Source organism: Salminus brasiliensis, chromosome 22 (genome assembly GCF_030463535.1).
Source record: "Salminus brasiliensis chromosome 22, fSalBra1.hap2, whole genome shotgun sequence".
In the NCBI taxonomy this organism is placed as follows: Eukaryota; Metazoa; Chordata; class Actinopteri; order Characiformes; family Bryconidae; genus Salminus; species Salminus brasiliensis.
In genome coordinates, this window is record NC_132899.1 from 8238994 (window position 1) to 8260598 (window position 21605).

The 21605-nt window shown below is 39.9% G+C and overlaps 2 protein-coding genes across 8 annotated transcripts in view; both read left to right on the forward strand.

Moving 5' to 3' along the window:
- Positions 1-14723, forward strand: part of rnf213b (ring finger protein 213b) — a 53787-nt gene extending 39064 nt beyond the window's left edge. For all 3 annotated transcript variants that reach the window (XM_072667810.1, XM_072667811.1, XM_072667812.1), the window contains 19 exons: positions 1142-1332; positions 1810-1932; positions 2197-2307; positions 2675-2917; positions 3083-3164; positions 3272-3306; positions 4099-4347; positions 4490-4655; positions 4898-4995; positions 5148-5396; positions 6413-6545; positions 6643-6726; positions 6880-7051; positions 7609-7810; positions 7915-7992; positions 9345-9542; positions 9915-10004; positions 12073-12248; positions 13879-14723. In XM_072667810.1, coding sequence (XP_072523911.1) covers positions 1142-1332; positions 1810-1932; positions 2197-2307; positions 2675-2917; positions 3083-3164; positions 3272-3306; positions 4099-4347; positions 4490-4655; positions 4898-4995; positions 5148-5396; positions 6413-6545; positions 6643-6726; positions 6880-7051; positions 7609-7810; positions 7915-7992; positions 9345-9542; positions 9915-10004; positions 12073-12248; positions 13879-14017 — 2819 coding nt within the window. In that variant the 3' untranslated portion in view covers positions 14018-14723. The remainder of the gene's footprint in view (positions 1-1141; positions 1333-1809; positions 1933-2196; positions 2308-2674; positions 2918-3082; positions 3165-3271; positions 3307-4098; positions 4348-4489; positions 4656-4897; positions 4996-5147; positions 5397-6412; positions 6546-6642; positions 6727-6879; positions 7052-7608; positions 7811-7914; positions 7993-9344; positions 9543-9914; positions 10005-12072; positions 12249-13878) is intronic.
- Positions 14724-16694: 1971 nt separating this feature from the next.
- cep131 (centrosomal protein 131) overlaps positions 16695-21605 on the forward strand; it is a 30105-nt gene continuing 25194 nt past the window's right edge. For 4 of the 5 annotated variants that reach the window (XM_072667228.1, XM_072667231.1, XM_072667230.1 and 1 more), the window contains exons 1-3: positions 16695-16896; positions 19192-19405; positions 20093-20187. In XM_072667228.1, coding sequence (XP_072523329.1) covers positions 19220-19405; positions 20093-20187 — 281 coding nt within the window. In that variant the 5' untranslated portion in view covers positions 16695-16896; positions 19192-19219. The remainder of the gene's footprint in view (positions 16897-19191; positions 19406-20092; positions 20188-21605) is intronic. The other variant, XM_072667229.1, reaches the window with a different exon arrangement.

Consider the following 21605-nt stretch of genomic DNA (forward strand, 5'->3'; position numbering starts at 1 on the left):
TTAAATGAGCTGGTGTTGCATGAGCTCATAGCATATTGATCCAAGATTTAGCCATCAGAGTAGCTCAGGGTTTACCGTGGTGCACTGAGTTTCTGTTTAGTAGCGAAACTCAGAAGACATGGAAGCGCCATAGCAGATCATCACTGTCCTGCTAAAAACCTTATATCTCTAGTTCTGCCATTTCACGTTTTGACATAATTTAAAATTTATTGATGAATTGGCCAATATAAATGCTCCAAAATGACTTGATCATGACTGGATGAAATTTTTCACATTGTCAACCATGGTTTTGTTAATAAATGCTGTTTGAATGTGTTAATGATAATTAGTGCAGGAGAGCAAAATACATGACCATAGAAATGATTTGTAAAGTGTTACAGTTGGACACGTTGATGTCTGTCTATTTGATCTTTTAATTTTTCCAAAAAGATTTTATTTTTACTAATTTGACTGGAGATGTTTGGTATCAGTATGTCCTTAATTTCTATGGTACTCTGTTTTATCACATTTAGAGGAATATGTGTGTGTATATATATATATATATATATAGCTCTGGGAAAAATTAAGACCACATGTATGGCAGATAATTAAGTCCTGGCTTTTCTTCAAACAAAGCTGAGTTACCTGAATTTGCAGACTATGAATGGCATAAAGTCACCCAACAGCAATGTTAAAAACTAGTTGAGAGCCTGCCATGACAGGAAGGCTGTGGTTATTTCATCACAGTGATTTCTGATTGCTCTCAAAGTTCAAAGTTTCAATAATAACTTATTTGCATTATAATTATTATAATCATTTCTCTGCATTATTTGAGCAGTTAGTTTTGAGCAGTTGTATTTCATGCAAATAAATGCTCTATATAGCAATATTTATATTTGGAATTTAGAGAAAATGTTGTCCATGGTTTATGAAATATAACGCAAATGAGAAACTTATAATGTAGGGTGGTCTCTTAATTTTTCGTATATATATATATATATATATATATATATATATATATATATATATATATATATATATATATATATATACATATACACACATTGACATACATTATTATTGACATTGTCATTTATATATTGACATCTTATTGTTTGTATTTTTGTTAATGTTGCCAAAGTGACTATTGTGTGTCTTTCAGGTGGATGTTCCTTGTGGGAACAGAAGCTGTTAGAGCAGGTGAAGGCAGTGTGTGAATACAGTGGGAACGACTGGTACAGAGTGTATGTGCTGAGAGCGCTGAACAGGCAGGCTGGCATTGACTGTGTGCAGGCTCTGATGAACAGCACCCCTTATGCGTGGGTCTTCCCCACTGAACTCCTACGACTTCAGGTACCAGCACTACAGTCTGGTCCAAGCTGTTTTTTCTCAGCCACTGTACAGTTTTCCATTACACCCACCAGGAGCGTACTTGCAGTAATCAATCAATCAATTAATTGTTAACATCCTTCACAGTCTTGTCATTACTGTTGTAAATTTGTGGGTAAATAATTAATTCCATAGTAAGGTACATAATCCATTACATTTACATTAGATTCACACTAATTTATTAGATTTGAAACTGTGTTTCTGACTTTTCCTTAGTTTGTTTTAATGGCAACCAAGTCAGAAACACAGAAAAACGTAAAGGGAGCATAACACAAGCTTAGAATGTCTCCTACTTAAAACATACATGTGGCATTGTTAAAAGTACTACTTTCATTACCATTACTTCCCTTTTAATTCCTTTTTGAATTGCCATTGACTTCTAAAGGTTAACACTCCTCATTGTATGCCGATGCATCACTGTTATGTTTTTCTTATTTTAAGAGGCTGGTTCCTGCAGAGGTGGATCGGTTCCTGTGCTGTGGTCCGCTGTATCAGTGCCTGAGAAACGGAGTGGCTCAAGTGTTACTGGATTCCAGCACAGACGCGCTTCACAATACCCTGCAGGTCAGAGTTGTTATCTACTGTTGCATAAAGAACACCAAACTTGGCTGTTCTGTGACCCGTGAGCAGTGATATTGGGACATCTTGCTTCTTACTGTAAAAAATGGCCATAATCTCCATGTTTGATGCAAAATATTAAGTCTGATACATTTAACGTTTCCGTTTTCTTTCCTTTATCTTTTATGTAGTTAACACTAGCTTTTTAAATGACAATAGCATGTTTTCAGGTAGACATGTGTAAGTGTGCCTGTCTGTGTTGTTTTCCAGGACATGGCCAACGCTAGTTCAGGAAGTAGTGTTCTCCTATCCCTGGCCTTGTTCAGGCGGGTCACCTGTCGCCTGTTCTCACCTGACTCTGCCATTCACCCTGGAGCTCAGGTAAGTAGTAGTAACTCTCATGCTCATACTTAAAGAGCAGCCAGGTTTGCTCATGTTTACCAGGGGGGGCAGTATTTGTGGGGGTCGCTGGAAGAACACGTTGTCTATATTAAAAAAATCTAGAATCTGCACTTTTTGTTTTTAGTGAGGAATAATTCAAATGACAGTAGTTTACTACAGCTACTATTATTATTATTATTATTATTATTATTATGATTGTTGTTGTTGTTATTACTACTATTACTACATCTACTACAACTATTATTATTATTATTATTATTAATATTATTAATATGAATAATAATAATAATACCACTGCTATTAATAATAATAACAATAAAAATATTTTTCCCATTTTACTCTACAGAAGCTAGATATCCTGAAAGATCTTGTCAGAAGGAACACAGTAGGGCATCTCAGAGATCTCTGCACCAGCCTCTTATCCAACCAGCCTGTAAATCTGGTGTCTCAGTTGTACAGCAGGGCACGTGAATCTGCTGAGAAGCGCCTCCTTCTGGAGCTTGTGGTTCATGCCAATGCTGTGTTCCACAGTGGAAGCAGATTGCTGCACCCTCTCCATCTCATTGCCACTAGGCCACAAACCATGACGGTAAACCTGAAATGACCTGAATAAAGATTATTGTTATAATTAAACATCAGGATTAACTTCTAATTTCTGATTGAAGGTTTTGACTGGTACACATATTTAGTTAATGCTGAAATAATGTGATAATAATGTGATAATAAAACCCTAATCTGTTTTTTTGTGTCTCAGGAGGCCTTCCTGCCAACCATGCCAGATGACAACACTAGCGTTGTCCGCAAGTGGCTAAATGAAACAAATCTGAAGATGTACTGTAAGTTTATTAAAGGGAAATATAGTCTGAAGGACTGTGAGCTCTGTTAGCTTCATGAAATTGACAATTTTGTTCCCACTGAATTTGTTATTATTTTTTGTTTGCAGTATGTAGAAATGGTCATCCATGTTTGGTTGGAGAGGTAAGCTGCATTTCATCACATTTAATCACTGTACATTGTCCTTTTTTCCTTTTTAATGAAAGTGCAAAACAGTACATATTGTCACTGTTTACTGGGTATACGCCACTTCCCTCCAGACACGTTTATTGCCTGGTGATGTCGCATCAGCAGCAGTTCGGAGGGGGCGTGTGTTGGTCGCGCCCTCATTAGTGCCGGGGGCGTTGCATGTGATGGTGGGGGAGGGAGAGAATATGTACATGTTGGGTAAATGGTGATCTAAATTGGGGAGAAAAAAAGAAAGTACATTTCAATTTGAGGGCCCTGAGTGGCCCAGCAGAATAAGGTGACGTCTCTATGACCATAGGATCGCATAGGCCCCAAGAAAGCACAATTGGCCTTGCTCTCTCCAGGGTGAGCAGATGGCACTTTCTCCCCACATCACTCCAGTGCAATGCTGGCTGGCACCGACACCTGCTGGTCGATGCGTCAAAAGCCGGATACACCATGTTTTTCTCCAAGCACGTTGGTTGCCCACTGACGCAGTGACCCATTGAAGGTAGTTCGAAAGAAGAGGCCCTGGCTGGCTGCGCATGTGTCATAGGAGGCATGAGTTGGCCTTCACCCTTCATTTATTGCATGTGATAGGCGGAGAATGTTTATGGGTTGGGTAGTTGATGATCCAAATTAGGTAAAAAATCTGAAATAAAACCTAAAATGTGAAATGATGAAGTCTTGAAATGACAGCAGACATAAGGACTATGACTAGATAATGCAATAATAACTAAGCATATATATGTTTTCTTTCTCTCTAAGTGTGGGAAGCCAGTGGCTTTAGCAAAGTGCGATACATGTGGAGTGCCAATAGGCGGTGAGAACCACAGACCAGTGGACGGATTTACTCCACTTCACAACACATCTGATCGGACTAGGCCTGGCCATATTCTGGGGCAGGCTGCCAACAGATCAGAAGCCCCAAACAGAGATCTGACCATGGCCCAGTCCAGCGTGCTGCGCCTCTGCCTGCATTTGGCTATGCTGCAGGGATCAGCTTTCAATCACCAGGTACATAATACAGAATGACATGACACAAACAGCAATCACCTGTTATATTAGTTTATTATTAGGCCTCTAAAACATATAACAAAAGGAATGATCATATTTCCTGCCCGCACATGCTCCTAAAGACTTCTGAAATATTTTTCAGGGTATTAGTGCAATGATCCACCCCAATGTTAGCGATGTCTATGGGTTTCTGTGGCATCACCTTGAGAAAGACATGGAAGCTCTTGGGAAAACTCTGAATCTAAACTGGGATGACACAGCCGTCACTGTTCATCTCATCCTCTGTGCCTCTGCACATCTCTCCACAGGTCCGTGACCATGCGACTGCAAATAACATGACACTACCCCGATTATGTGTATTATAACAATGAGCAATGAAGAAACACTGTTGACATAATAACTCAGAGTCCATGATGTACATTTCTAAAGGAATATTCAAGCACTTAATAAACTGCCATTTAGTGCCGTACCAACATAAACACTTACCTGATAGAGGTGTAATGATTGATATACAGCACATTTATGTCTCTCATTCTTTTTATTACACCAGCTCGTGTCCAACAGGGGGCAGCACAGTTTTCGTCTCGACAGACCCGAGAGGAATGGGAGAAGGAGATCTGCAGGATTGTCATCAATCCCATCATAAGGGTCAGTTTAGAGAAACACACGATGTATTAGAGTAGATATCTTCACTTTGTGTGCTTACATTGTAAAGACCCAGCTCTGTGCTCTATCTCTGTCTCTTTTTGTTGCTGTGCTCAGTTTTGCTTGACTGAGGTGCGCTGTTCTTCTGTTGTCAGGATCTGGACAAGCATCTCCGGGAAGCTCAGGAGCGCATTATAGCAGATGAAAAGCTGTCTGACAGCACTCTGATGACAGTGCTGAAAGGAGACCCCTCTACTTTCCTGCCTCTCCCTTCAGACTGTCCAAGCCAACACTCAGCATTTTGGACCCCTCCAGACCCCCTAACTGTGGAACGCCTTTCCCAGCTCATAACCCAGAAGCAGTCTGTTAGCCCAGTCCCCCTTCTCTCCCTCTTCATCAGTAGAGTGAGTACAGTATACAGAATACCAGCGGCTCCTTTCTGTCTTTATTTATTTCTCTCTTCTTTCTATTTTTTCTTTCTTCTATTTTATCTTTCTTTTTTCTTTCTATTTTTTCATTCTTTATTTCTTTCTATTTCTTCTTTCTTTCTATTTTTCTTTCCTACTTTCTTTCTTTCTATTTCTTCTTTATTTCTATTTTTCTTTCTTTCTTTCTTTTTTCTTTCTTTCTTTCTTTCTTTCTTTCTTTTTTTCTTTCTTTTTTCTTTCTTTCTTTTCTTCTTTCTTTTTATCTTTCTTTCTATTTTTCCATTCTTTTTTTCTTTCTATTTCTTCTTTCTTTCTGTCTTTCTTTCTGTCTTTCTTTCTATTTTCTTTCTTTTTTCTTTCTTTTTTTCTTTTCTACTTTCTTTCTTTCTTTCTATTTCTTCATCCTTTCTTTCTATTTCTTCTTTATTTCTATTTTTCTTTCTTTCTTTTTTCTTTCTTTCTTTCTGTCTTTCTTTCTTTCCTTCTTTCTTTTCTTCTTTCTTTCCTTCTTTCTTTCTTTCTTTCTTTCTTTCTTTCCTTCTGCTTCAGGGAATCCTATTCTATTGGCAGTATAATCCCTTATTTAAAGGGATTGTGTAAGCTGTGTGTGAGAATTTGCACATCTGTGTCACCAATGGGTGCAACTTGAAGAAGCTGAATACATTGTCCACAAACATTTGGACATTTAGTGTATTCCACTGTATGTAAACCACTTTATAATTAGTTATGCACTTTTTTTACATCCATGGAAATACTGACAACATCCATGATATGCTGAAAATGATTTTATGCTTAATATAATACAATGGCTTACCTGAGATACTGCACCTATTGGCTTATACCCAGTGTGTTATACTGTACACGTGTGTATTGGTTTGATAATAGTGGGCTTGAATTAAAGAAGCTTTATCATGAGATGATGTTGCAATATCAGTCCATGATGTGTCTCATCTCATCTGTTTTGTTTCTGCATACCCCTGTGTGTGAGACAGGTCCAGTGTATAAGGCAGCTGGCTTGTCTCCCTGACCTGGCAGCGCTGTTGTCTGATCTGATAAGGGTTGTGCCTGCTCAGCCGGAGACAGTCAACCAGACCATCGCTTCTCTACTGCTCAGCATGCCTGCAGGTAGGCCCATTGAGCAGGATTAGCAGCGTCTGTCAGATATGGAGGCGTATATGAATGTGAGATGCTGTGTTGTGTCTCATCTGATGATGTTTATTAGGTCATCAGAAGAATACACTGACACAGAGGGTCAAGACCTTCTGCCATGTGTGGAACCATCTCCGAATGGAGCTATCTAACAATGGTGAGAGCTGACCACGAAGGTTGTTATCTCTTTTACTGACTACTCACAACAAGTTTATAGAGTGTGGATGCCTTTTGTAAGTTAGTTAAAAAACATATTGTACTTCCTATTGTAAGCAAATTCACACAGGTGTGTGTGTGTTACCTGCTATAGGTGTGAGTCCTGAGCTCTGTGGAAAGGACATTACCATGGAAAGCTCTGCAGAGTATCTGTCACTGAGTCGCCATGGTCCAGGCTCCTGTCTCTACGCTCTTATCGACCTGCTGTCAGAAACGCACAACAGTCTTGTTCGAGAAGCTCGAAAACTGCGCCGCCAGGACGACAGGTGTGTGTGTGTGTGTGTGTGTGTTTGTGTGTGTGTGTGTTTGTGTGGTAGTCAGTAACGGTCAGGATAGGAGTTCTTCAGCTTAACTTTTCAACTTTACTTATATTACATTTTGAGGAAGATGTTCTTGTGTAAATGAGTAGTAGAGAACTGATGCCACGCTTGGACAAAAGTATTGGGACACCTGCTCATTCATTGTTTCTACCAGAATGCTGTGAGGATTTGATTACTTTCAGCGACATAAGTGATAGTTAAGTCAGGATGTTGGATGATCACCACCCCACCTCATCCCATAACTCCCATAACTAATCTCAAAAGTATTGGATCGAGCACCATCATTCCAGAGAACACAGTTCTGCGTTATACCCTTCTAGCATTAGGCACGATGCCAATAGGTTCATGTTTATCTGCTTTAGAGATTCCTATTCTATTTTTTGCACATCTTGGGTGCAAGTTAAAGTAGCTGATTGCATCCACAAATATTTGGACATATAGTGTACATTCCCCTACCTCTGAATCTGTAACTGTAATGTAAATGTTCTACTTTTGTCCTGTAGTGACTATAGTCTTCCTTTGGGGGTGCTGTCTGAGACTCAGCTGGCTTTCTGCCACCCAGAGAAGGAGCTGCTTCCCTTGGTGCTAGCTCACTGTAACTACACTCTGGTGAAGGGTCAGCAAACGTCCAGTGACTATGACGTACAAGCAATTGAGAGACAACTCAACAGGCGTTTTCTTGCTGGCAAGCCTCGGATCCAAGCGGTCAGTTAGCCTCTCCAGTCCACTGTACCATGTGCTGTGTTTTTTTTTTCTCTATTTCAGAAACTGCCTTTTTAATCATTAATAATATTTGATTTGATTTGCAGGACACTGAAAAGTATTTGAAGAGGCATCATCAAGATTTCTCAGAGGTCCTGAAAGATGTCAGGATAAAGATACCACAGGTGACACTACTGCAGAGAACAGCTATTGGAACTGTATATACAGTGGCATGCAAAATTTGGAGCACTCTCATTTAATATTTTAACAATGTGATGTTTGATTCCAGAATTTGCTGTTTTTTCTTTATTAAAGCCATTCTTCCCCCTCCCAGTGAAATGTTATCAGTGCCACTGGCTTCAACACACGCCCCAAGCATGATCAATTCACCGCCATGCCCAAATCTTCCCAAAATGCATCAGACTTTAAAACTTCTGACACTGAATTCTGTGGTGAGGACACCAGAAAGGTCTTCAGAAAGGGGCAGTGGTGGCTCAGCGGTTAGAGCGCCGGGATATCGATAACAGGGTTGTGGGTTCGATTCCCGGGCTCGGCAAGCTGCCACTGTTGGGCCCTTTATCCTTTATCCTTTATCACCTTTTCTTCTGAAGAGTCTTCCATAAAGGTCATACCCATATATGTATGGGTATCGCTGCACAGTAGAACAGTGCACCACCACTGTCCAGAGTCTGCTAAATCTTCCTGAAGGTCCTTTGCATGCCACTGTGTATATATGCCAATGTGACAGAATTCATAGATTGTGAGAAGGGGGGGGGTGCAGTGCAGTAAGGGTCTTGTTGGATGTTTGGAAAATAGGACGCAAAGCAGATGTTAATGATTGGCAAACAGGAGGGATTGCATTTGGGCGTGCCAAAGACCATAGTGTGAAGGGAGTAGATGAATTTGCATGAAAGCGTACGGTCATTCTGGTCTTCCAGCAGTGGCAGAGATCCCAGTCTATAGGACATTCTCATCAGAATTGTGGCTGGAAGACGAAACTGATGGGCAGGGACCGCCGGCGTGTTTCACAGCTTGTGTTCTTTCAGAAGTTGATGGTGAAGGACTTGCGTTGACTTCTACAAGCAGCTCTTACCTGGAAGTGAAGCGATTTTTAATCCATAAGCCATGAAACGCGCCAGCGGTCCCTGTCTGGTCTGACGAGAATTTCCTGTAGCCTGGGCTTTCTGCCATTGCTGGTAGACCCGTATGACCATATGCTTCGTTACACCTGCAGAATCAGCTGCTTCTATCACACTGTGGTCTCTTGGCACGCCCAAATGCACTCATTCCTTTTTCCACATCCAACGAGACATTCAGTGCACTGTACCTAAATCAATGAATCCCGTCACACACCTGCCATATATATGTATATATACACTGAAGACCATACGTTTGTCTCCCCTTTCATGTATTTAAACAACCTTTGGACCAAAATAGTTATTTCTTAGATGTTTTATGATACAGATTTAATATGCCGTGCATATAAGTCATTTGATTGCAGTTGGCTTGTGATCTAAACACTTATTCGGCTAAACAGGTGCCACTGAAAGGTTCAGTGAACAGCTCCATGAGGACAGTGCTGCGCTCCTTCACTGAAGTGTGTAACGCTGTGTACGTTCTGGAGATTGGTTTGCGTTTCCTGGGCAAAACCGGAGGACGTCCAGAATCCCAACTCCTGTCCTACCTTCAAAAGTCTCTCAGAATGGAGCAAGACATCTCCAGCAACGTGGCCAAGGTGAGAATCATAGCAGTGAGCTACATGATGTTTCTTTAATATGTGAATATATGTAAAAATACATTCAGAATTGGCTGATTTTCATGGCTTTTTTATAGCATTAGCTTTATAGCTAATGGATTGCATGGACTTTCTGGGTAGAAATAAAACATTTAATTTTGTGACATGGGCCCTTTAACCAATCGAAACGAAGGCCAATTAGTGGAAGCTGACACCATCAACATTATAAAAGTTAGAACTGAATGATGAGACTGCTGTCGTCACGTGTGATCAGCTTACAGCAAATGTGTGCTAGACCAGATCACTTAATATATGTGTAGAAGTACAGGATCAGTGAGTGAGTTGTTATCCCTCACTCCTGTGTGCCCTCAGGCCTTGGCAGAGAGCAGACTGGATCAGAGTACAGCCACCTGGCAGCTGCTCACCTGCTGGAGGAGTGAGCTGAAATTGAGGAAAGGACAGGTGAGTGAAACCACACCACATCTACACCTGTACTGTAAAAAGGGTCACCTTGACTTGTGTCTTAACAGCAATAGTTTAACAGTGATCTGACAGGAATGCTAAAGTGGAATAGCTTAAAGCTTTTGCTTCAGTGCTTACACTATGTGGCCAAATGTTTGTGGACATTCCTTCTAATGAATGCATCTGCTTCTTTAAGTTGCTCCCCACGCACATTGCTGCATTGCTGCTAGAATAGGACACCTGGCACCATGCCTAATGCCAGGCGTGGAGTAGAGGGGTATATAATTCCCCAGCATTGAGCTGTGGAGCAGTGGAACTGTGTTCTCTGGAATGATGGTGGTTCTCCATCCAATACTTTTGGGATGAGATTGGGAGGTGGGGATGTAGCAGTGCTTCTCCAAAATCTGGTAGAAAGCCTTCCCTTCACCGTGGAGTGCAGTCCCCTTAGCACAGTATAGTTATTTCCAGCTTGATCAAGATGGCCGAGCGATCACAGCACAGGCCGTGTTCCAGCTAACTGAGGTTCAGATCACACACGTCTACAGGATAAAGCCCCAAACCCGAGAGCAGAAGGTGGAGTGAATGGTCTTGGGAATGTTTTGGACTGTTTTCAGACACATTTTAGCTGCCTGGTTCATCCTTGCTCTGTCTTTCAGTCTAACTCAGTGTTGCTAAACTCGCAACTAGCACCCCCAACCTGTGGCTCTCTTAAATGCACTTGGGGAAATTGGCTTACTTGGTACTAGATAAACACAGAACAGAAATGTGACGTGATGCCTCATTTTCAGATGCCGTCAATATTGTTAAATACTGTTTCCGTCCAAGCCTGCTCTTAGGTGTGTTTTCATGGGTTGTGCACTTTTCTGCAATTTATTTATTTTAGATTCTGCAACATAGTGATGGACAATAACATTTCCACAAACAATAACATTTTTATTCTCTTCTCTTCTGTTTTATTGTAATTACGATGTAACGCATCTCTCCATTGGTATTCAAGCCACATCAGCATTTCAGTCTGACCAGAAAGTCCAATAAAGCTCCCTTCTGCTCATCTATTTAACTTTTTCAATAATCCACCACCCCCACCACCACCACCACTGACCCTTGCTGACCCTTAAGCTGTGTGTCGTAAATCCAGGGAAAGTGTTGGCCAGAGTGTGCCAGGCCTTTGTTTGAAGCGTGTGCCACCGCCTGTGGATTTAAGGCATTTGACCTCGGGTTTAGAGTATAGCTATGAAAGGCGGTTCACGTTGGGGTGGAAGAGCTGTGACTAAATGAGGCCTTCTGGAATGAGGACAGGATCTGTACGTGTGTGTGTGTGTGTTTCAGTCTGGACTCTGGATTGTTGCATCAAGCAAAGGGTGTCATTGCTTTTAAAACACATGTTTGGCGAACACAGTTTTCCACTTTAACCCAGATGTAGTTGTTTAGTTTAGACATGTTTAGGGTCAGATGCTGCTTCTTTGGTTTAACGCTTAACTAACAAACGCTAGAAGTCGAAAGTCACCCAAATCTTTTACGCAAACACATGCCAACACATTTCTCACAGTCCGCTCAAACTGCATCCATCCATGAAGGTTGCAGGACACATTATGTCTTATTGTGAATCGAAAAAAAGAAACCTTTAACATGTAGCTGGAGTCTCAAATTCAGAAGTCAGAATTCTGTGCAAACGTTGTTCTTCAGTTTTGGAGATCGCAGTAAACCATACTGGGTCCTAAACCACATAAGAAAGTGCAACCCTCAAGAAGGCCTGGTGTGAGCAGTCTTTGTGGGTGTTTACAGATAAGCTTTGGGTGATTTGGCTTCTACTGCTCTCCTAGCAAATTAGCCTTTTAGTCTCAGTGCACAACTAAATAAGCAAATTTTGGACTCCAAGCATGTCTTGGCAGGTCGACTACATCTGGGGCAAGTGGAAAATTGCGTAAACTTGATTGTTTGCCAAAATAAACGTGTCAGGCACCCACACACACTGTTACAGTGTCAAACTATCATGAAAACATCCAGCAATCATCTAGAGCTATCTGAATTCTGTATTAACATTTGCATTAACTGTGTCACTCCACAGGAGCCTTTCCCAAGACTTTCCGATGAGTACAAACAGAAGATGACAGTGGATGAGAAGAGAGAGGTGAAGGACTTCTTGGATGTCACTGATGTTGAGCTTTTCACCCTGGAGCTTCATGAAATCCTGCTCCTGAAGGCTGATAGTACCTCGCAGAATGGCTATTCCGCTCAGTGGGAGTAAGAATCCCTTCTGTTCTTTTTACCCTGCTCTAAAACAGTGGTGCTCTTAATATAAATGGTCTGAAAATGTTTCGCAACCTTTACTTGAATAAAATAGTTTTTTTTATTTATTTTTTTTTTTTTAGCAAGAACTGATGATGAAATAATTACATTTAATTTACTTCATTTGTGTTAAAGCACAGTTAAAGCAATGTGTTCTCTGGTGCTTGCTCTTAGCACTTTCTACCTAATGCACAAAACGTCACACCATTTGGGTGAGAGACCTCTGAGGTATTTATATGACCACATGTGGGAACCCAAGCTGTTTATATGGCATTTGCATTTGAGATGAGACTAAAAGAACTTTAGGAGCGAGAGAAGTAACTGTTTTTTAATCTGAAAGGTCCAACCACAGGGATCAACAACACACAAACTGTTATTTACACCCTGCTTTACACACTTTTGACCATAATGGTGCCAACGAGGGTTTTATGAGAGTTGTGGCTTTGGAGAACCACATTTGGTTACATTAAGAACCTTAAGGTAGTTCATTTTCTGTAAATGAGATACAAAAATGAGACATAATATACAAGGTTATCTATCAATGGAAGCCCTCATCTACTAAAATAAATGAAAGCCCCCCGTTTACTAAAAAATTAAAGCCCCTGTCTACTAAAAAAATTAAAGCCTCTGTCTACTAAAAAAATGAAAGCCCCTGTCTACTAAAAAAAAATTAAAGCCCCCATCTACTAAAAAAATGTACAGGCCCTGTCTACTAAAAAAAATGAAAGCCCCCATCTACTAAAAAAAGTAAAGCCCCCGTCTACTAAAAAAATTTACAGGCCCCGTCTACTAAAAACAAATGAAAGCCCCTGTCTACTAAAACAATTAAAGCCCTTGTCTACTAAAAAAAAGTAAAGCCCCTGTCTACTAAAAAAATGTACAGGCCCCATCTACTGAAAAAAATGATGTCGGCCTTTTCTGTGGAGAGAACTATTTTCTCCATAGTTTTCCTCTGTTAGATTTAAGTTGGGCAGGACTAAATGTGTCCCATTTGACGTCAAAATGTCTGTTTATGACACCTACCTCCATTCCATTAGATACTTTCACTAGTTCATCTAGTGTGCCTCCTCCCGCACACAGCATGTCCCTAACAGCAGCACCTGTGTGTAAGTTTGCCACTCATTCCGGAGTGCCAAAACCTTTTGCACAGTACTGTACTGTATCTGTAAAATGATCAGAACAGAGCTGAGCTTAGTGAAAAACAATAGATTATCACATGTAAAAAAAGTCCCTTAGCATCCCATGTATATTTAACTCCATCCAAATCAGACTTCTGATTGTGGCACTATGTCACATGAGAAGCACATTTAAGCTTCTCTTCCAGATTGGATGCTTTCAATCACAGCAAAGCTTCAGCAAGGCTTCCTACACCTAGTTATCCCCTAGGGAACAGGGTCCTTTTGACTCTACAGAGCCACACTTTGACCCCTCCAGGCTTCCATCTGTCAGCCCAGGCCTGCTGTAGCCACCTCCCGAGCAGGCAGCTGGCTGGGGAGAGAAAAGGAATGCGTGTGCTGCAAACAATAGGCTGCAATACTAACTGTTGATCCTTTCCCCAATTCCCCAACCCCCCACCCTTTCACAGCATCAGAAGCACTATGGAAAGCCATTTGGAGGAAAAAGGTGCCCCTGCCTTGCCTGGACTAGAGAGCCTTCAGTCTTCGGAGATCACCCTGAGCAAAGCTGCCGAGATCTGGAGGCTTGCTGTGGAGCTGAAGACATGAGTGGCTTTACCCCTCTAAACGATTCCAGTGAGAATTATGAGACAGAAATCAGTACTAAGAACTCTTCTGAGTGCTTTTCTGTTAAAGCTCATGTACACCTGCTTCCCTTTGACTTTCCCAAAGGCTTGAATGTGAATTCTACCCAGAACAGTGCTTGACATAGTCAGCAACATTCAATGTTCTGGTTTCTCCTGTGAAAATTTTGGTTTCTGTGTGTTTAATGCTGTCAATGCCAATTACAATCCCTCTCTAATAATGTGCACTTTATTATGATCAAAGTTAATAATTTGGTCGTGACTTTATGTCTGTAATTGTGGTAGAGTTGGTAGGCTTTGAGGCCCTGGTTCAGGCTACCTTATCTTCTTTTTCTTACTTTATGTGCTTAACTGTTGATTTTTGCTTCTGCTATAATTACAACTACTTCTGTAATTCCTGCACATTCCCTATTAATGTCTATGTTGTTTAGAATATAATAGTAGGGCATGTAGTAATGATTCACATCCTTTTGGTACTCAAATCAATAGAACAAAAATGAAAAATAATCAGAAAATGTATAAACAATTGTATTCCGTCTTTGCATCCAATGCTCTCATATTAAAACCGCTCTCTGTAAACTGACCACTGACAACTGGCCACTGCTCTTATCCCTATTGCATCTTTGTATATTTGACAAAGCAATAAACCTGAAATCTGAATTACATAAAAAGGTTTTGTGATGCTCAGATTTAACAATAGTTTATTATTATCACATTTTTAACAGTTTGTATTACACATAATATTGACAGCTACATTTTGGGTGGCATGTATAAAAAATGCTACATATTAATCAACACAAAAATAAGTAAGTTTGCATCAATATGAGAATCGTGGGCTACAGTCAATACCCAGTGTTTTCAGTGTAAGGTAACAGATGCAGTGAAATGAAATAAATGCTGATTTTTAGTTCAGTAGTCCAACATCATCTAAACCTTGTGCACTTCTAGGTTCAATAAATATGTGATCAAATATAAGTTTACTTGAAATACTGCTCAAATCTAAACATTTGTCTGATAGATTTTTATCTGCTAATACCAATATGATTCCGACACCATTGCGCATGTCTAATCAGTAGTATTACTATTTATGTAATTCGTAGTTGTATTATTTGCAGTAGCACGAGTATAATCGCAATGAATTGTATAATTATAAGAAGCATCTGCAGTATTAGTCGTATTAACCATACTACTTTAAGATAGCTTTACTATCAGGTGTAAACTTTGAACTTATTAGTTTATCATTAATAGTATAATGATCACTATTAGAAGTAGCAGTATAAGTACTATAGTACTGTACTACGAAGCCGCCTGTTTTGCTGTAGCCCAACGTTAGCCAGCTTGAGTATATTGCTAGCTGTGTAATACAAGCATATTTGTGTTATACCTAAAAGAAAAACCTCACTTTTACATCTTTATCTCTGATTTAGTTGTAGTTGTAGAACAGTATTAATAATAGGGGTTACCAATATGGTAAAAAATATTAACTACATTTTCATGATCTAAAATATTAATCATGATATTTTGACAGACAAAATGCAGCAGTAGCAGTAGCTGTTATGCTGTCCTTGCAGTATTATTTATTCACAATTGCCGCACTAATACTATTATTAATAACATTATTATTAGTTATATTATTATTATTATTAGTAGTAGTAGTAGTAGTAGTAGTGGTGGTGGTTGTGATAGTACAAGTACTCATTGTAGTTTCAGTTGTAGACGTTCAAGCAGTATCAGTACAAGTAGAAGTAGTAATAGTAGTAGTAGAAGTACAAGTAACAGTGTTTACAGTTGTAGTTGTAGAACAGTATTAATAATAGTAATAAAGGATTGGCACAATATTTAACTACATTTTCATGATCTAAAATATTTATTGTGATATTTTGACAGACAAAATCAGCAGTAGCAGAAGATCTGAAAACCTGTCCTATCCTTAGTACAGTTTTATTTATTCACAATTGCTGCACGAATACTATTATTAATAGCATTATTAGTAGTTTTATTATTATTATTATTATTATTATTAGTAGTAGTAGTAGTAGTAGTTATATTATTATTAGTAGTAGTAGTAGTAGTAGTGGTGGTGGTTGTGATAGTACAAGTACTCATTGTAGTTTCAGTTGTAGACGTTCAAGCAGTAGCAGTACAAGTAGTATTTTACTTATTAATAATAGGGGTTGTCACAATATTTAACTACATTTTCATGATCTAAAATATTTATCTTGATATTTTGACAGACAAATTGCAGCAGTAGCAGGAGATCTAAAAACCTGTCATCCAAACCTCTTTAGTCCTTAGTACAGTATGATTTATTAAAAACTGCTGCACTAATATTATTATTAATAGCATTATTAGTAGTAATATCATTATTATTATTATTATTATTATTAGTAGTAGTAGTAGTAGTGGTGGTAGCTGTATTAGTAGGACAGTATTAATATGATTAGTGCAGTGTTTATGTTATTGTTCACAAAACTGTCTGCTTTTATATAATTTTATAAATCCATCATCTGCCATCTGCTGAACCTCAACCAAGCTTTGGTTCACGGCTGCCCGACACGCCTCTCGACTGACTGTTTAAAAGAACGCCCTTTCTCCGCCTATCAAATCCTTGGGAACGCCCCCGGCCGCCCTAAGACCACCAATCCCTGCGTGCTGTGGGCGGAGTTTCCGTGTGGTTCGGGTTGCCAAGTGATGATGTTGCTCCGTAATGTTGGATACGGAGTGTTTACGCTGGAGGAGCGAAGCGGAGCTGCCAGAAAGCGGAGAACCAGCACCCGAAAACGGATGTAAATCCCATTTGCTCCACAAACAAACGAATGTAAGGGGGTCTGCTTCAGTTATTTGGTAAGTTTAGAGCGTTATGCCCTTAATTCAGTGCTGTTTTTGCTGTTGAGAGTCAAGCTACACACACGAAGAAGCCTGTTGTGCTGTAGCCCAACGTTAGCCAGCTTGTGTAGGATATCTAGGATATGTTGCTAGCTGTGTATTGCAAGCATATTCGTGTTATACCTATATATAAAAGAAAAACCCCACTTTTACATCCTTATCTCTGATTTAACATCTCAGATAAATAACAAGGGGGATTATCACCCCCTTTTGCACCCCGACACTTGCTGAAAGTGGTGGCTAGGTTAGGTTAAGTACCTGTGTAGTTACTGTATGTCAGACATCAGCCAGGTTATCAATTATTATTACATTATCTAGCTTGCTTGCTGTCTATTAGAGGTGGTACTAGTACTGCTACATGTTGCACTGCATGTCCAAATGTTTGTGGACACCCCTTCTAATGAATACATTCAGCTATCCTAGCTACTTCTGATTGCACCCATTGCTCCATCCAGTACTTATGGGGTGAGCTGATGAGTTAGGGATGGAGGTGAGGTGGTGGTCATCCAACATGTTGACCTCACTAACGATCTTGTCGCTGAATGCAATCAAATTCTCTCCAGAGTCGAGTAGAAAGCCTTCACCGGACAGTAGAGACAGTTACTCCAACTGTAAAACACAATGAATGAGCATTGTCCCAATACTTTTGTCCGTTTAGTGTATCCTGCTTACTTGTTTACTATCTAACCTTAATGTTAACGGGGTCAAATAATAAAAACACACCTATTAAGGCTTTCAAACTACAGTTGCAGGTACAGTACGTCCTTATGGTTAGCTTACAATACCTGGCAAAGTTGCCTCCAGGTCAGAGAGGCTGCGGAAACAATACAGGACTGGAAACTGAAACCGACTGATATTACAACATGTTACAGTGGGCTTAGTCTGCTGGACTTGTATGTTTTGGCATGTCTTGTGTCTCCGGCCTATTCAATACTTTACAGATGACTCTCTAAATAGGGCTGAGGTTGTTGCTCGGGGTCCCTGGCAAGACAACACCATTGATTAAGACACTATGTAATGGGGCTGGTGGAGTCCCTGCTGCTTCTCCTGGCTAAATTAATGTTTAAAATGTTTATATGATATTGGGTGATTGATTATGTCCCAGCAGTGCAGAAGACCAGAATTGACCATCGCAATGTAATTCAAATGCACTTTAATGGGGCTTAGCTACCAACAAACAAGTGTCTGCTTTGACAATCCATACACTGTACATAGTTGCACCTGTGGCTTTATATGTAGAAGTCGTTCACTTTTACCTGTGGACAATGAGGGAGGGACAGCACTGTCCTGCACAGTTTAAAGTATTTCCTCCCACAGTCCCACAGTGATCCAGATCATTTAAGGCTTGGTAATTACTTTAGGTGCTTTGAGACCAGGAACACTCATGAATGTGAAGCTTCCAAAATGCTTCTTGGATGTATATTTCTGGGAAAGGTCTGAAATTGGTATTTAATCTGTACTTAATGTGGAGACATTTTAAACATTTAAAAGGTTCTACAGCCTCAGATGTCACTCATAAACATGGGTCTTCAAAGACTCATCCAATGAAAGGGTTTCATTTGAATCAAACCACTTCAATGCCATCGCTCCATATAACGTTTTTTTGGCAGTGAGGAAACAATACTGGACTGCAACCTGAAACCAACTGATATTACAACACACGTTACAGTGGGCTCGGCCTGCTGGACTTGTATGACTTGGCAGATGTCTTTTTGTTCTGGCCTTCTTCAATGCTTAACAAATAAATGTCTAAATAGGGCTAAGGTTTTAGCTTTGGGTCCCTGACCATGGAAATGCACTATATAGCAAGTGTTCTAGGTGCTGGTGGTATCCCTACAGCTTCTTCTCACTAAGTTAATTTGGTTTTGGGTGATTGATTACATCCTACAACATTGCAGAAGACCATTCATTAAAATAAAATCCTCACAGTTCTTGATTACTCACTCAGAATACCCAAAGCTAGTGTTAATAGACACGAATTCAAGCTACTTGAATGGCCCTTCTAGAAATGACTACCCAATAACCCTAATGAAACAATTTGCGAACAGTACATCACCTTTATGGTGTTTAGCCATGAAGGAAACAGGTCTCTGCTTTGGGAAGCCACACACTGTACACAGCTACACCTGTGAATTGGTTCACTAGGAAGATTAAATGCATTCACATACATTCGCTTTTCAACTGTCTTTTAGGTCAAATGTTTTACCACTGATTGTTCTCTCTTAATATATTCCTTTACATGGCTTACAACAGTCTCCTGTGTTGTGCAGGCTGAGGGAGGATGCACACTACTCGCAGTCCCACGTCCATCCAGTCCGGAAGGGCCAGTGACGCTCTGGACCTAAGCTTGAGCGGGTCCCAACTCTCCATGGGCCGCAGACCCAGCAGCGCATCACCAGGGAAGCACTTCTCCCGCTCCATATCTGTGTCTGTGGCTGGAGATGGCCGTGGCAAGCGCAACACACTGGTGAGTCAACAAGTCATTGCTTCTTAAAGTTACACATAGAGGATCACATTTAGTGTGGTTGCTTGTTAGGGACTAAATTCATTATTTTGGCTTTATTTCTATGAATTGTGTGCTACTGGGAGAATGTATGCCGCAGTTTTGCATGATAAACTTGCCTAATGACACATGCAGCCATATGCTTAGGGCTGGCCGATTACACTGACTGAATCAGTATGTTATTATATGTTATATTCAGTATATAAGCATATTAACTGCTTCAGTTTAGGTGTAGATAAATAGTAATTTCTTTAGTTTCTGCTACCTGTTGAGAATATCATGTAAAGTAATGTTTCTAACGTAGAGCCTTGTATTAAAAGCACAATGTCTTTCTTTAAATATATATAATAAAAATATGTATAAGTAGAAAGAATAAGAATAAGTAGGGATCTAAAAGTTGTATGGCATCATTTATTTATTGTTGGTGTACTGTGTGGTATAGATAATGTGGTTAAAGGTCTCAGGAGTGTTGTGATTTCTGTAGCTGGTGTTTAGGTGGCACCGTGCTGTCATATTTGTTAAACAGGCAAGCAGGATTGAGCCATGTAGAATATAATATTGCCTGAATTCCAGCAGGCATTTGGGAAGTTTAAAGCATGTCATCACAACACAGTCTTTAATCACAGTGCTGTTACTTTGTGTTGTTGGCAGGTCGATGCTGGATTTGGGAGTTCACGTGCCATTAAGAACCTGCGGCGGTCCAACAGCACCACACAGGTGAACCAGCAGGCCAACGTTAGCCCCAGGTAGAAAACATTGCTTGCTTTCTTTTTAGCTTTTCTTCTTTCACAGCTATTATAGCAAATTTTGAGAGGGATATAATACCCAAAAAATGGCAAACTGAAAACCTACAAATGAGGAAGTGCAGTGGCCTAAATGAATATACTAAAGGGTCTTCCAGTTTCAGGCCTGAACTGTGACAGTCATAGTAACACTGGATCCCTAGTGAAAGCAGTTTTACCATCCTGCACCGTTTAAAGTATTTGCTTCTACAGCACACCTAATCAAGCCTCAATAAAAGCTTGATAATTGGGTATCATTGAGTCAGGAAATGTTCTGGGAGTTCTGGGAAATGTCTAAAAGTGATATACAACCATTACTTTATATGGAGGCATTTTAAAATGTCCTTCATCCTCACATCTAGCTTAAAATCATGGTTCTTTAAAGCACCATCCACTGAAAGGGTCCTTACAGAACTGAAACCATTTCTATGCCATCGCTCCAAATAACTCTCTGGCACATCTATTTTTAAGAGTGAAGGCCAGAGAGTTCCAAGGACTAGAATTGTGAACCGCTTACTAACGACTCAAGCTGGATTTTCTTAGAAGGAAGAGAGAAAGCAGCAAGCAGAGACTAACTCTGGCTGTTGATTTGTGAGTTGCACAAATTATTCATAAGTTATCAACAAGTTCGATACTTTATTTTATGGTCCAAATTTTGAATACTGTTAAGTTTCCAAACTTTTAGATCTTTATCTAAATAACATAAGAGATTCATATTGATGCTGAGTAAAATATGAATTAAGGTTAAATGAATGTTAATTAATGCTTTTTTCTGATTTTTACTAAAATGTCTTTCACACACTAAACGACTAGAGATCATCCACTACATTTGCATTTGCATTTATAGCATTTAGCAGACGCTCTTATACAGAGTGACTTACAAGGTTACTCGTATTACAGAGATGGGCCAATGCAGTGTTAGGAGTCTTGTCCAAGGACTCTTATTGGTGTAGCGCAGCATAGTCACCCAGACCAGGAATCGAACCCTGGTCTCCCACATGGTGTGGTAGCTCACTGGCAGGTAGTGATGTTACCTGTTGCGCCACACCAACCCCCACAATACACCTGCCGAACTGAACACACCCCTAAAACACGCGTGCCTCATGTTACCTAGCAGACTCAACTTCGCGCCACCATTTGCGCTGACCCTAAATAAAAGATACATGAGATTTCTGAATACATGAATTTCTAACAAACAATAATCTAATTAATGTAAAAACACATTGTAATGGTATCAGTATCTAAATCAAGCTCTGGTATCATATAGAGGTGCAAGAAAAAAAAGTTGATATATCAAAGTACTGCAATATTATGTTTTGCAGTACTGAATCAATTCTCAAAAACACAATATCGGTTAAAGAAAATGATGGCAGACAGTGGTT